This window comes from Coturnix japonica, chromosome 14, assembly GCF_054131305.1.
Source record: "Coturnix japonica strain WE chromosome 14, WE-NBRP24, whole genome shotgun sequence".
Lineage (NCBI taxonomy): Eukaryota > Metazoa > Chordata > Aves > Galliformes > Phasianidae > Coturnix > Coturnix japonica.
The window spans coordinates 10,500,695-10,514,065 of record NC_140676.1 but is presented as its reverse complement, the minus strand read 5'-3'; the positions used below and the strand labels follow the sequence as shown (position 1 = coordinate 10,514,065).

Genomic DNA, 13,371 nt, shown 5'->3' with positions numbered 1-13,371 from the left:
AACAAAAGTATTTAAGATTTATGCACAACAGTTCCAGTGATAGAGTATTTTTAACTCAGGAGAAGGCTGGAAGAGGCCTAGAGTTTTGATGAATGTGGAACCTCTTCCGAGAAGCCTTTCTAAAATAAATAAATAAATAATGAATGCAGACATTTTTGGAGAATAAGGACTGAATTCATTGGGAAATGCTTCCGGCATGACTGCAACCTCATTGAAGATACACAGCTTACACAATCAGAAGTCAAAATAATTGCAGTCTGAAAATTGAACTCTTGTTCATTTTCCATGTACACACACCCTTCCATATCTATTTGTTATGCAGAGGCTTGTTTGCGGACTCATTTCACTGTATAATTTTCCTGGAATCAAAAGTACAAGCAGAAATGGGCAGAACTTCAGTGAGCAATTCTATTGTGTCTTGCATTTAGAGCTGGTCACAATGCTGTGCGTTAGGGTTCAGCCATTATCTTCTGTTCTAGAAGTGTCTGTTAATATCTTTTTCTTTGATTTCCAAAGGAGACGATGACAGCTGTTTTCAATTTTTAAGCCTGCTTAAAAATTCAGGGGAAGTCAGGCATTAATATGTATATATATAATTTTGTTTTAACAAGATAATTCTATGTTCTTACTTCTTGTAAACTATGTTTTGGAGGAACTAGATCTTGAGACTGATTTTGATCTATTTTTTTGTATGCTATTTAAAGATTTTAAATGTGGATAAACAAATATGAATGGTCAGTTTTGAAGAGGATGGTAACCAAATGGAAAGAGCTTTATGTACCAGCATAAGAAAGTTACCAAAGAGAGTTCCAGCCCTTTCCTGCGCTTTAGACAGATTTACTCATTGCAGTACTGCTTTGGCTTTAGAAACTAAGAAAAACAACTATGTAGAACTTGCTTATTTGCTTTATAAGACATTATGTCAGTCTGTAGCATTAGAGAATGCCACAGCTATCAGAAAAAGTGCTCTGGAAGGTATTACTTTCAAATTGCTAAATCATAGAAATAACAGAAAAAAAAAAGATTAGCACAATATAGAAGCACATCTATCCTGAGGTATTCTTTATTATATAGGCAAATAGAAGAATAAACCACCAAATTCTTCATGTTATTTTTAAAAGCCTCAGAATGAAATGTTTGGTAAAGCAAGAACTAAATATAAGGAAGGTGAAACCATTATAGATTCTTTCTTTGTTAGCATGCGTTGCTTGAGGTTTAAGGGAGTGAAAGATCTAGCCAGTTTCACACAGTGGAATTATTGATTCCTCATACCATAATCATTTGTTTAATCAAAAGGACTCATTTCTAAAAATGGAACATTTGGTAATGTTTTGTTGGGTCTCCTGTCAGAGCTTTATATCTACTTAGTGACGAAAAGAATTTGTGCACGAATTGTAGCTCAGCAGCAATGAGACAGTTTAATTGGTCATGAAGAGAGCATGGGAAAGGTTAAATAATGTAAAAATGCTTGTTTACATTCAAACTGGGTTTTGTCAAGACTGACTTCTGTGGGATATATCTTTAAATCAAATATTATTTCCATATGCCAAAGAAAATGGATTTCAGTTCTTCCATGCCAAAGAATTCCCGGAACTCCGTATAATGCAACCAGAATGATTGGACTTGTTGTTCGCTACAAAGATCTATAGTTAAATACTGCAAATTCTTCAGTGCCTGAGTAGGCACTCAGTGAATTAACAAAGTTCTGTTTTATACAATAAAAATAAGACTTTTTTCCCCCTTAAATATTTTACAATAGACTTTTGTGAAAAGAGGATGCAAAATGCTCTCTGTGGTTGAGCAGGAGGGTCCACATCCTTGCAGAGATCCTGTGGATCATATAATAACATCTGTTAGAATGTTACATTAAAAAAAATGGATCAAATAAGATCTAGCAACAGCATAGAAAGAAAATCAGTTGAATCAGTGAAGACAAAATTACCATGTACAAAATTACTACTTTTGGTACTGTGACACTAGAAGGATAGGGTATGACTTAGGGCTTAATTTTTCATGGTCTTACTGCAGTCAGTAGGGCATGAGGTAAATGTTGGCATTACAGCAAAGCTGATACATATATCCCAAATCTGCTATGTGTCATTCAGTGTAGAAGGAAGCAGAGACGTCTGTGTGGATGCAGACTGTGACTGCATGGCTGAAGAACCATCTAGCTGGGTGCTGCACCTTGGAGATTGGCCTAAATCATTGGCTAGGTGAAGAGTATTGGCAATAGGCAAATACAGATGTAATACTTCCCTCTCATTTACCTCACCATCAGTGTGTTTTCTCTCTGTCTTTTGTAGGCTCTGCAAGAAGGATGATGTATGCTTTTTATTGAGGCATTTAGTTGGGCCTTTTCTCATAATCTCTCATATGTACTGTATTCCAGATATCCTAAACAAGTTAATCATCTAATACTACTAATAGAGCTAAGACTACTGCGAGTATCTGTGTACTCAGGTGCTTCATCTGTTTCTGTCTAATAGAAAAACCATGGGGATATTTAATGGTAAATCTGTGAAGTTTTCTACTTGGTGAAGGAGTTTGGCTTCCACCTCATATCTCTGCCTCATTAAATGGCAAAGAGAAGGTTTGTGCACAAGTGTGCTATAACACTGTTGTGCACAGTTGCTGAGCAGATGGGGTGGCTGCTAATGTGATACATTACATGTAATGATCAAATTGCTGTGTGCTCAGTGCAGTGTTCTTAAATCAGTCTTCCACACGCTTCCCCGAGCTGCATGACATGTCCTCAGAACCTAAGTTCTTTAGAAGTGTTTAAACGGTGCTGAAAGAAAGAAAAGCTTTGGGAGGAGCTCATCATACCTTCAAGTACAGTCTGTACTGCCTTGAGATAGATGCAAGTCTTTGGAGATGATGACCTTGAAGGTGGTTTGTTGGTTTTTTGAAGTATTTTATTTGTTGTGTCTGTCTGGAACAAATGCAGAAAAAACCTCATCAGTAAGTACTATTTATGACTGCTGCTTCTTCAGGAGCCACTTGCGTTTGGTCTCTATTAGTGTCTGTATACTCTGTGCTTTACCAAAGCCATTCCTTCTGTGAAGACTACATGTGTGCAGCTGCACTGGGGCAGTGGGCTCAGCTTTTCTTTTAGTATTGTAGCCCCGAACTCGTAATGCTAACCCTAAAGGAGCAGCTACACATACAAGATAGTGGCTTTGATGCATAAGTATTTTAGTTGCTGATCAAAATCTCACTGTGGCAGTATTTAAAATCAGAATGCTAACTGTTACAAGAGAACTGTCTACATGCATGAGTTAGAGCCAAGTGGGTGCACTGGACTTTGAGATCCTCAAAACAAAAGCAAAAAAATATATCATTGCAGGGTTACGTTGCTGTTGCCTTTAGAAATAGTCATTATATAGTGTATATAAAGTACTGCTCGTGCCTGATTAGAGGATGTAAACATTGTAAAGATGTAAGCTGCATATTTTCAGTAACTTCCTCCCAAATCACTCTTCTCATTCCATCCACATCAGAACTGATAAAACAGTATTAAAAAACAGCCGGTATAAGTCAAAATGGAAAGAGTTAACAATATGTTGAGAGACTAATAGGAGAAAAATATCCATAAGTTCAGATCTTCAGACTACGGTAGGCTTAAACTTGTTAATTCAAGAAGTGCAGCTGGTTGTGAAGATGGGGACAATGTGTTCTTGTCGCACACAGAAGCAGCTGTAATGAAGTATTACAGGAACAGGTCGTGGATGTGTCAAACAAACTCTGAATCTGCTCTTTGGGCATCTACAGTTTCTTGCAGCTTGTTAGCTGTTCAGCTTAGCTACTCTTTTTCCTACTCTTGAGTTGGAATTGCAGCTGGCCGGGAAAAGGAAGAGGTACATGAAAACTTTGCCCTTTCTGGATATACAGGATCTAGGGAGCACTGTCTCAGATTTTTTTTTTTCTCTTTGCCCATGGGCTGACTGCAATAAAGTTGATAGAGAGCTAGAACTTGAAAGGACCAAGGAAGACAGAGTACATTCTGTGGAACTTAAACCATTTTCCCCTGCTTTAATTTCTTTGAAGTAATGTTCATACTTTCCAAGTATTTCTTGTTATTCACAAGGAGCTGAGGTTTGGGGTTATCTGCCTCTCTGAGCTTTCTTTGTACTTCAACTCCAGCCGCCTGGCCTGTTTTTAAAGGAGAAAGATAGGATTGGAACCTTGCAGGACTCCTGAGATCCAGGGCCTTGTTGTTCAGCCAGATAAGCACTGTGTTCCTTAAGGGGCTGGCACTGCTCTCCTACTCATTGGGATCCCTCCAGGCATGGTAGGATACACCGGTCCATTAGGGCCACTGGGCTCCCACCCTCTTCCTTCAGCAGCCTGAACTGACTGGCTGCCTTTTGGTGCCACTTGCAGGAAAGCACACCTGACTTTCTCAGACAAATTTCTGTTATTTGATTATCATAGTCATTCTCTGTCATACTGTTGTTGTATCACATAGAATCCTTTCCAGTGGTACTTGCATAAATTATAGGAAGTGTTAAGCGTTTTCCTTTTTAACAACTAGAGATGATTTCCACCAAAAGTCAAAAAAACATTCAGCCTTCTCCCCCAAACAAACAAAGAAGTTAAACTTTTGTTAAGTGGAAAATGTAGCCAAACCGCTTGTGCGTGCAGTGCTAGCAGTGAAAGCAGACATTTTAAGAGTGCTTACAGAACAGAACAGTTCCAGCACTAAAGGTAATGTAGGTAAATCCATAGTGGACTATAAATACCTAGCATTCAAGTTTAGCTTGTGAAGAAAGTACAAAGCAATCAACTGAAAATTCCTTTTAACTGCTCCTTCAAGTGCTGCTGATGACTTTGCTAATGGTACCTATTGCTCTGTGAATAGAGGAGCCCTGACCTCATGGGCTCTGAAGTGGGAGGGGTTCAGGCATTCCCTCTGTGCCTAACTTCTTTCTCAGCACTGCTCTGCTGGAAGGCCTGGCAGATTTGCCCCTTCTCTCCGTCTTTTTTCCTGTTTGCATTATTTTGGCAAATAGAAGTAGATGTTTTGAAATGGTTTATGGAGAAATAGTAGTATTGTAAAGCATATGTAAAGACATGATTGAAGCTAACTTAAAGCTAAGCAGAATTTCAGGTTGGAAATTCTGCTTTAAAATAATTCTGAGTTGAAAAACATTGTTCTAAGCTTCTGTGTGACCTGCACCTTGTAAGGCCTGGAGCCAGTTTTGTGGAATGAGGTAAACACGTTGCATGGTGAAGCATCTAGTGGAGTATTACAGCCTGTGCTATGCAGCTCTGCAATAGTTGTGGATGACTGCAGAAGGAGCTGCTAGCAAAAGCAAAACAGTTATGAGTGTTTATGGACCGAACAACTGTAATTGCTCTTTGGCTGTGGGCTCTGTGTGAATCCACTGTGTGACTCAGAATATTTCTCAAATGCTGTGATCTTTAAAATTATTTTGGGCCTTAAAGTTATGAAGGGTAAGTATGCTTAATATGTGTCCTTTCTAATAAACTTTGAAATGCAAAGCAGAAATTATCATAGACAGCAAAGGTCAGATTTCTGAATCATCTTTGATTATGCTGAGGCTCTACAGTGAAACGTTAATGCTTCCATTACGTACCTGCTCACTGCTGGTGTCTGTACACCAGTCTATACATTGCTTTCATTGTGAAGTGCAGGATGTAAATGCGAGGCCCTGGGTCAGTATCAGTAATGCTGTTTGATGAGGCAAAAAGTTAATGTTGCATCTTGTAGAGTTGCTTTGTTTTAAGAGGAAGAAAAAAATATATAAAGAGGGCAAGCTTGTAAGAAATAGGATTTTATTGTTGCAAACTAGTTTATGCAGAAACAGTGCAAAACTTTCCAGTGCCATTGCAAAAATAACCCTGTGCTAATAAAGGTAGGGAATCAAAGAAACAGCTGGAAGGGCCGAATGTTTGGGGCGTTCTTGTTTCTGATGTGATTTCTCTTTATGCACTTTCAGGAGAAAAATTCAGGAAAGGACAAGTAATAAAAATAAGAGCCTTGGGATTTACAAAGTGCTTCTGAGGGGAAAAAAAGGAAAACAAAGAGAAGTTTTTTTCTATTTTTAAGATCTGTCTGTCACTGTTGACACAAAGATCCAAATCTTGATTTAGAAGGAGGAACGGAAGTGGACAGAGGACACACTTTCATATCATAGTGACAAAAACTAAGAAGGAATGGCAAGTTAGCAACATTCCTAAGCTATTTTGTTGTGATGCCCGGCGTTGTCTTTCTAGAATGTCTTGCAGATCAGCCAGTAGACTGGAAAATATAATGGTAGTGAAAGAGTAGAAAACAAAATAAATCATGTTGCTGTGCTAATTTCATTTATTTATACTGATATTAAATCCATGTTTTATATATATATATTTGTTAAACTGTAAGTGTTGGTTCTGAATGACAACTGATAGCTACGCTGGGCTCTCTAATTCCTCTTCTATGGAAACTCTGCATTACTATAATATAGGCTAAGAGGCCCTCTGGGTAGAAAAAGCTGTACAGCAGCAAGGTTGGAGGTCAGCTGCCCAAATCTGCTGTTCTATTGTCTGCCATGGAAAATGTACCTCTCAGTACCACGTCTGACTGCAATGGAGGATATTGTTAGAGCTGATGGTTGCTGCCAGCCCCTTCCTGACAAGGAGACCTCTGTGCCCACGAGGCAGCGCAGCATCCAGCCCATCAAAAAACTGATAATACTGCTTTTCTCTTAAAAGTTTCTCTGACTCAATCTTGTTTACTTAGAAGTGCCATTCCTCAGGTTATGCTTTGTGGCATTTATCATCACTTTGTGGTATCTTCACATGGTTTCTTTTCTTTTCTTTTTTTTGTTTTTTCTGTGGAGACCAGGAATAAAAATTCAGACAGTGTGATGTGAGAGGGTTCTTCCCAGACGCAGAATGTGCCAAATTGCTGTAGACGTGGGCAGGAGACACAGTGCCTGTAAAGGAGCCGAGCATTCTGCCAGTGCCCCCTCCATCCTGTATTCCCAGAACAATCTGAATGTTGTGTCACAGCCATGTGCCATTTTGAGATCTGCACAGACTGCGTTTTCTTCTTCTGAAAATGAAGGAGTGCGTGGCTTTGTATCGGGGGCAGCTGGGGGTGAGATGTGGTCTCTCCTCCCCCGGCTAAACTCAGTGCTTTCCACAGCTTCTCCCAGAGTAAGGCAAAAGATTCAAAGTAGTGTTATGAGTGTACATTCCGTGCCTGAGTTACATGAGCAGCTTTCCTGAAAATGGTATGCTTAGAAGATTCATGTTTAAAAACTCCTTGAAGTGCAATAAATCTAAGAATGAAACCTAATAAAGCATTACACCTCAGTCTTCTCTTCTTGTTTCCCACTCCTGTTGTGTGCTGCCTGGAGATGAGATGATAAAACCTTTGAAACGGAGATGATCTTTTATGAAATGTGTCTGAATAAGATCTATCCCAATATCTCAGGCTCCCAAAGAGGTAATATTGCTGTGGATACATTGTCCTTAACTTCAGGCACGTGTATCTGAGCTTGCTTTATTATTAGGAGAGGAAATGCAATCTTTCCTGGAACAGGGTTCATCTTGTTCCACAGGTGTAAGGCTGCTTGGCAACTCAGCCCCCATGTCCCTTTGTAAGCGGGGTTGGATGAGTTTGTTAAGCCATGTAGTGCTATTTATCTCTCTTGGCTTTATAGGGAATCTTAGGATGCGTCCTTACAGTGTGTATAGTGATACATCCAGTGAGTAAGTGCTCAGATAGGAAAATATCTTTTCTGGGAAAGTCACCTTTAGCAGCCAATGGCTGTTGTATGGCAATGAGTTGTGCTGCTGACGCCACCATGTACTGCCTTCTTTGCTGCACTGCTTGCAGAGATTTATGGATTTTGTTCTGGATCTTAAACGGCAGTTTGGCTGACCTAGTAAGAAGCTGATTTTCATTGACCCTTAGTTTGCTTTGATCATTGTCCAGGTATTCCAAAATGTACCAGGATTCCATTGTATATGTGTATTTATTTTTACAACCTTGCATTAAAGTAGAAGTTGCCAAAAATCAGGGGATCTACTTAAAGTATCTGTTGCTGCTACCTTAAAGAGCTTTATGTCCTTGTGCCACTGAAATGCACGATAGAAGCTTGAAGGAGTTGGGTTATAGATGCAGCTTTTTAACTGGTAATTTAAGAATAATCTATCAATTCATGACCTTTCCATGCAGGTGTTTTAGTTTTTTGTTTTTGGTGGTGGTGATGTTTTTTTTTCTTTTTAGTGTAAAATACTTTTTCGAATCGTTAACCTTATCTAATTAAATACTATTCATTCAGACTAAGATTCATTTCAATTACAACCGTAGAACAGTTTGGGTTGGAATGAACCTTAAAGAGGTTGGTCCTTAATCCAGCCCCTCTATCATGGTGGTATTGGGGGCTATATCACGAATATTCTTCTATCTACTATTTGGTATAATTCTTTTTCCTCTTACTCTTAAAAATAACTTTTTGGTGTTATTTTCTCTTTCCCCCCTCTTTTAAACAGAACCTTGTGTATCCAATATGCTACAATGTGTGTGCAGAATGTGAGCGGAATGCATTCTGGCAGCTGTCACTGTTGTGAGCCTGAGGCTATTCTGCAGGACAAGGTTAACGGTGAAGTTTGGTGTGGAGTCTGGATACAATATTTGCTTCAGCTCCAATACTGAATTGCAACCATGATTTGAATGGAGGAACTCTATAGCTGTTTGGCTGCCAATGTGTTGCATGATTCGAATAGTGATAGCAGAGATGAAGAGAAAAGGGCATCTATAGCATCTAGTGTTTCTGTCCTTCTTGAATATATCTATGCTGGACATATAGCTGCAACAGTTACCAGTATGCAGTGCCTCAAAGGAATATCATGGAATATCAGTTATCATGGGAGGCCACGAAAGCTTTTAGAGATTTTTTTTCTCTCTGTTAAGTAGATCAGGGAAAGAAGTGAACTTCTTTCTAATAGCACTCATGAAGATTATCTTCTGTTTTAGCAGCATTTCCGTGTCATAATTGGAGGAAGTTTGGCTATCTGTCTAGCAGAGTACCACCCTCAGCATGCAGTCCATATTTCAGCATTAGTTATTCAAGTGGAAGCAGCGTGCCAATCTGCAGTGTGCTTCATCTTGGGAGAGCTGCCTAAAGAGATGAGGTTTCAGTTATGACAGTTTTTGCAAAGTGAAACATCAGTGGGAGCATTATTTCAGTGTGACACCCTCTGAATACATTGTCTGCCTCAGAATAATCAAGTGATATTCTTTATTATACACAGAACGTGTAATTTGGGTACAAAAATATCTCATGTGGTAAAGCAATGTTTTATCTTCTAACAATTTATTTCAGCTGTGTGACTGAGCTGGAATTGTGCAAAGAATAAATGTGATGTTGTACCTGCAGTCTGCATGTGATACACTGATAGTTTCATTCTACTTCCCACATAGGTTGGGCTGATGTACATCATTGCTATATGCCATGCTTCCCTGCATGTCAGGTATGATGCATGCTTGCTGTAGGACATGCTTTAAGAAAGACAGTTTCCTGGAGTGCCAGAAAATAATTGAGCTGCTGCTTGTTTGCATCTGTCTGATCTACCTGGAGAAAAGGACCAAATGGATATAAGGGGTAATAGTTTTCTTATGCTGGTTTGGATTGTTACTGAGTGTACTTCTTCTGTTCTTATCAGCAGCATTCTCAAACCTTCATTTTGCTTTGCTGTTCATCATTCTGCCATTGGGACCTTTGCTTTCATTATAGAGAAGGAACATAGGAATCAAGAATGGGGCTGTGCTGCAGCTGATGTCAACAAATGGACCAAGGCTTTGGGTGTATTGTACTGGGATGGGAAACGCAGAGGGAAATGTAAAATCAAAGCCCTGAAGTGGGAGTCGTAGAGGATGAAGGGATGTGGAGGCATTCAGATACAGTGCAGCTCTGTTTACATCCTCAGACAGAAATGCTTTAGAATGCAATTATGACAGATTCTAACCTTTTTATTTTTTTAATATCTATGACATGATAAATGAAGCTTGCTTAGGAAATAATGGCTTCGGAGAAGTTCTATGTAAGGTTGTATTTCTTTTTCTTTTCGCCCTCACAAGTTTCATAGAAGCAAAACTTAAATATGTGCTTCATATGCTCCATCCCTATGGAGTTAATGTCTTTTCAATAGCCAAACTGTTTTAAGCATTGTAATGGTTTCTGAAAATACCAATTAATTCAGGGGTTAGATTCCTGATTTTGTTTTATAGGATAGAGAAAGCTGAAAAACACACTGTTCCATGGAAGAAGTTGAGCACAATGGCTTTGATATGGTACAGCCTGCTCCTAAATGATAAGGTAAGGACTTTTGCAATGTGAGCTACCAAAGAGATCTCTGTTATTCCATATTACAATGTAAATGAGAGGAGACTATTAAGACTGCGTGGTGCCAGTCTATCTCTGAGGGAGATGAGCCTTGTTGGTGAGCCTTGCTCCTTTGGGCATGAGTTGATTTTCTTGTCTCATGTGTCATTATGGGATGAGATGGAATGATGCCCTTCCTTGCAAGGAACCAGGCATTCAGAGGCTGTGAATTTCCTGAGATCAATTTGAAATGGCAAGAGAGAAAGAAAGCACAGCTGTTTGTCTTTGAGCTTGAAGTTTCAGCATTTTAAAGAATATTCCTACAAGTTCTTTTTTTTCAGAGTTCTTTTAAGCTTCATGGTCTTTGTGATATCTTCACGTCCAGCCAAATCCTCATAACAGTGTACCAGTGTACTGTATAATTCATTTTCTTATTTTTACTATGAATTAATTAGGAGCAGAATGTATTTTATTGAAGATATCCCACGGCTCACAGGGATTGGCAGGGGGATTTTGGGAAAATGTTCATCCAGAGCTGAGCTTTGGAAGCAGCAGGTTGTGCTGTTGGTGAGAGTGAGTGTTGGTGAATCGAAGCGACCACAGACACTGCAGAATGGCAGTGTGTGTTCAGGGTGGGTGCTAGGCAGAATTCCTTCTCAGAAGGAGTGGTGTGAGGCATTGGCATAGGCTGCCCGGGGGAGTGGTGGTCACTGTCCCTGGAGGTGTTCAAGAAAAGGGTGAACGTGGCACTGAGGGACGTGGCGAATGGGGGCATGATGGGGATGGGCGCGTGGTCAGATTAGATGATCTTAGAGGTCTTTTCTAATCTCGATGACCCTGTACGTAAAGGGGAGCTTTGTTTTACTGCGCAGTATCCCTTACCGGGTGGCCGCCACTCCCCCCCCGCCCATCCCGCGACCCACGGCTCCGGGGCCATAAATCCCTCCCGTCGGCCGCAGCCTCCGGCCCGAAGCACGATGGAGTCGGGCGGCCGTGCGCTGCGCTGCATGCTGGCCGCTGTGGGACTGCTGTCGGCTCTCAGCGCTGCGGGGACGCTGTTCCTGTTGGTGCAATGGCGAGAGCTGAGCGAGGCGCTGCGGGAGTTGGAGGCGGCGCGGATCCCCGCGGCCAACGGCTCCGTGCGGGACCCGATGGGCGCAGCCGGGTCCGGCCTCCCGCCCCCAGCCCGCAGCAGGAGGAGCCGCCGCGGCCACGTGCGTGCCGAGAGCGACGAGATGCTGATGATGCTCACCTACTCCATGGTGCCGGTAGGGCGGCGCGCCGCGCACTCTATGTAGCTCGGTCTGATGCTTAGAACAGCCCCGTGTCGCCAAGCTGGGGGGAAGTGTCGATCTGCCTGAGGGTAGGAAGGTGCTACAGAGGGACCTGGATTGCCGAGCTGGGACCTACTGTGTGCACTTTAACAAGACCAAGTGCCGGGTCCTGCATTTTGGTCACAGCAACTCCATGCTCCACTGCAGGCTTGGGGCAGAGTGGCTGAAAGCTGCACAGAGGAGAATGATTGTCTGGGTGTTAGCAGACTGGTGGAACATGGACCAGCAGTGTGCCCAGGTGGCCAAGAAGGCCAGTGGGCATCCAACAGTATCCTGGCTTGTGTCAGAGATAGTGCAGCCAGCAGGAGCTGGCAGTGATGGTCCCTGTGCACTGGCACTGGTGAGGCCACTGCTCAAGTGCTATGTTTGGTTTGGGCCCCTCTCTGCAAGAAAGACATCGAGGCTCTGGAGTGTGTCCAGAGAAGGGTAACAAAGCTGAGAAGGGCTTGGAGCACAGGTTTTATGGAGAGTGGCTGAGGGAACTGGGATAGGTCAGTCTGGTGAAGAGGAGGCACAGGGAAACCTCATCAGTCTCCACAACTCCCTGACAGATTGAAGATTGTCCATTTGTGTCCCTCCTCTGTTCAAATCAAGATGTGCTCCATCAAAATGTATTGATGGAAAGGCTGCTGGCTCCTTGTGGCTGAGTTGGGGGCTGTGCTGCAGGCTGCTCACTGAAATGTGCTCTCTGAATGCAGTGCTTGTATCTGTCATGTGGATTGCACTTAGTGGCAAATATAATGCTGAGATAATTGCAGGGCTTCAGAGCGAGCTCTAATCACTTCAACAATCTCAACAAAACCACTGAGATTAAAATGCGCTTTGAATTAGAGAATGCTTGGACAAGGTGTGTTTTACAGATTACAGCATAGAAGCCTGGTTTTTGAGATATGAGGGGAAGGAGAACAAGCAGATCCTGACTGCAACAGCAGTTTAGCTAAGTTAGGCTGAATCTGAAGTATCTCAGGATGGCTGGGACTTAGAAAGGCATTGGGGCCAGGTGCCCACTGGGTCAGGGCACAAAGTGTTTGAAATTATAACATGAAGAGAAAAATAATAGAAAGGCCTACAACAGAAGGGAAAAGAACTGCTTTATAATGGCTGAGAGGCTGATTTGTGGAATTATAGCACGGGCATTTCTCTTATAACTCCTTCATCTTTGAAGATGGCAAATGCTGTCAGCTGTCGTTCCAGTCTGGGAAGTCACAGAGCTTACTGCTTTGCAAGGCTGAGAGTTTTGTCCTGAATCTGTATGTCTCTTTACAGGTGTAAAGAGGAAAGAAATACAGGAACAAATACCCAAATCCACACCTTTTTTTTGTAAATGACCTTCTAATTTGTAAAACTTGGTCTGATCCAGATTAGAGGCATCTGTGTGAATGCTGGGTGGTTTTGTAAAGTGCGTCACTGTTTGGCTGAGGTATTTCCAATGGGTAAGGGTCCACTCCAAGACTGCCAGCCTCAGTGATTCCGAAGCAAGACATTTCTTACGTGGAACACAGGATACCTTCCTCATGGTATATGCTATGCTGGAAAAATACCCGTTGTTTATGAACATGCAATTGAATTGAGTGCAGTGTTCACTGGCTGGTGTCAGCTTTGAATACCCCACGCTGGCAGTCAGTACACGCACAGTTGCACATTTGGATTACAGTAACTGGTGAACATACATACTTAGATGATGCGTGGAACTGACT

The 13,371-nt window shown here is 41.7% G+C and overlaps 1 protein-coding gene across 6 annotated transcripts in view; it reads left to right on the top strand.

Annotated features, from left to right (window-relative positions):
• Positions 1-13,371, top strand: part of GLDN (gliomedin) — a 68,828-nt gene that overhangs the window by 42,614 nt on the left and 12,843 nt on the right. Inside the window, exons 1-2 of one of the 6 annotated variants that reach the window (XM_015872886.3) lie at positions 9,440-9,620; positions 10,247-10,334. The exons of 1 other annotated variant lie outside the window; for it this stretch is intronic. In XM_015872886.3, coding sequence (XP_015728372.2) covers positions 10,296-10,334 — 39 coding nt within the window. In that variant the 5' untranslated portion in view covers positions 9,440-9,620; positions 10,247-10,295. Of the gene's footprint in view, positions 1-9,439; positions 9,621-10,246; positions 10,335-10,996; positions 11,609-13,371 lie in introns of those variants that run through there. 4 more of the 6 variants (XM_085515531.1, XM_085515530.1, XM_015872885.3 and 1 more) reach the window with 4 other exon arrangements.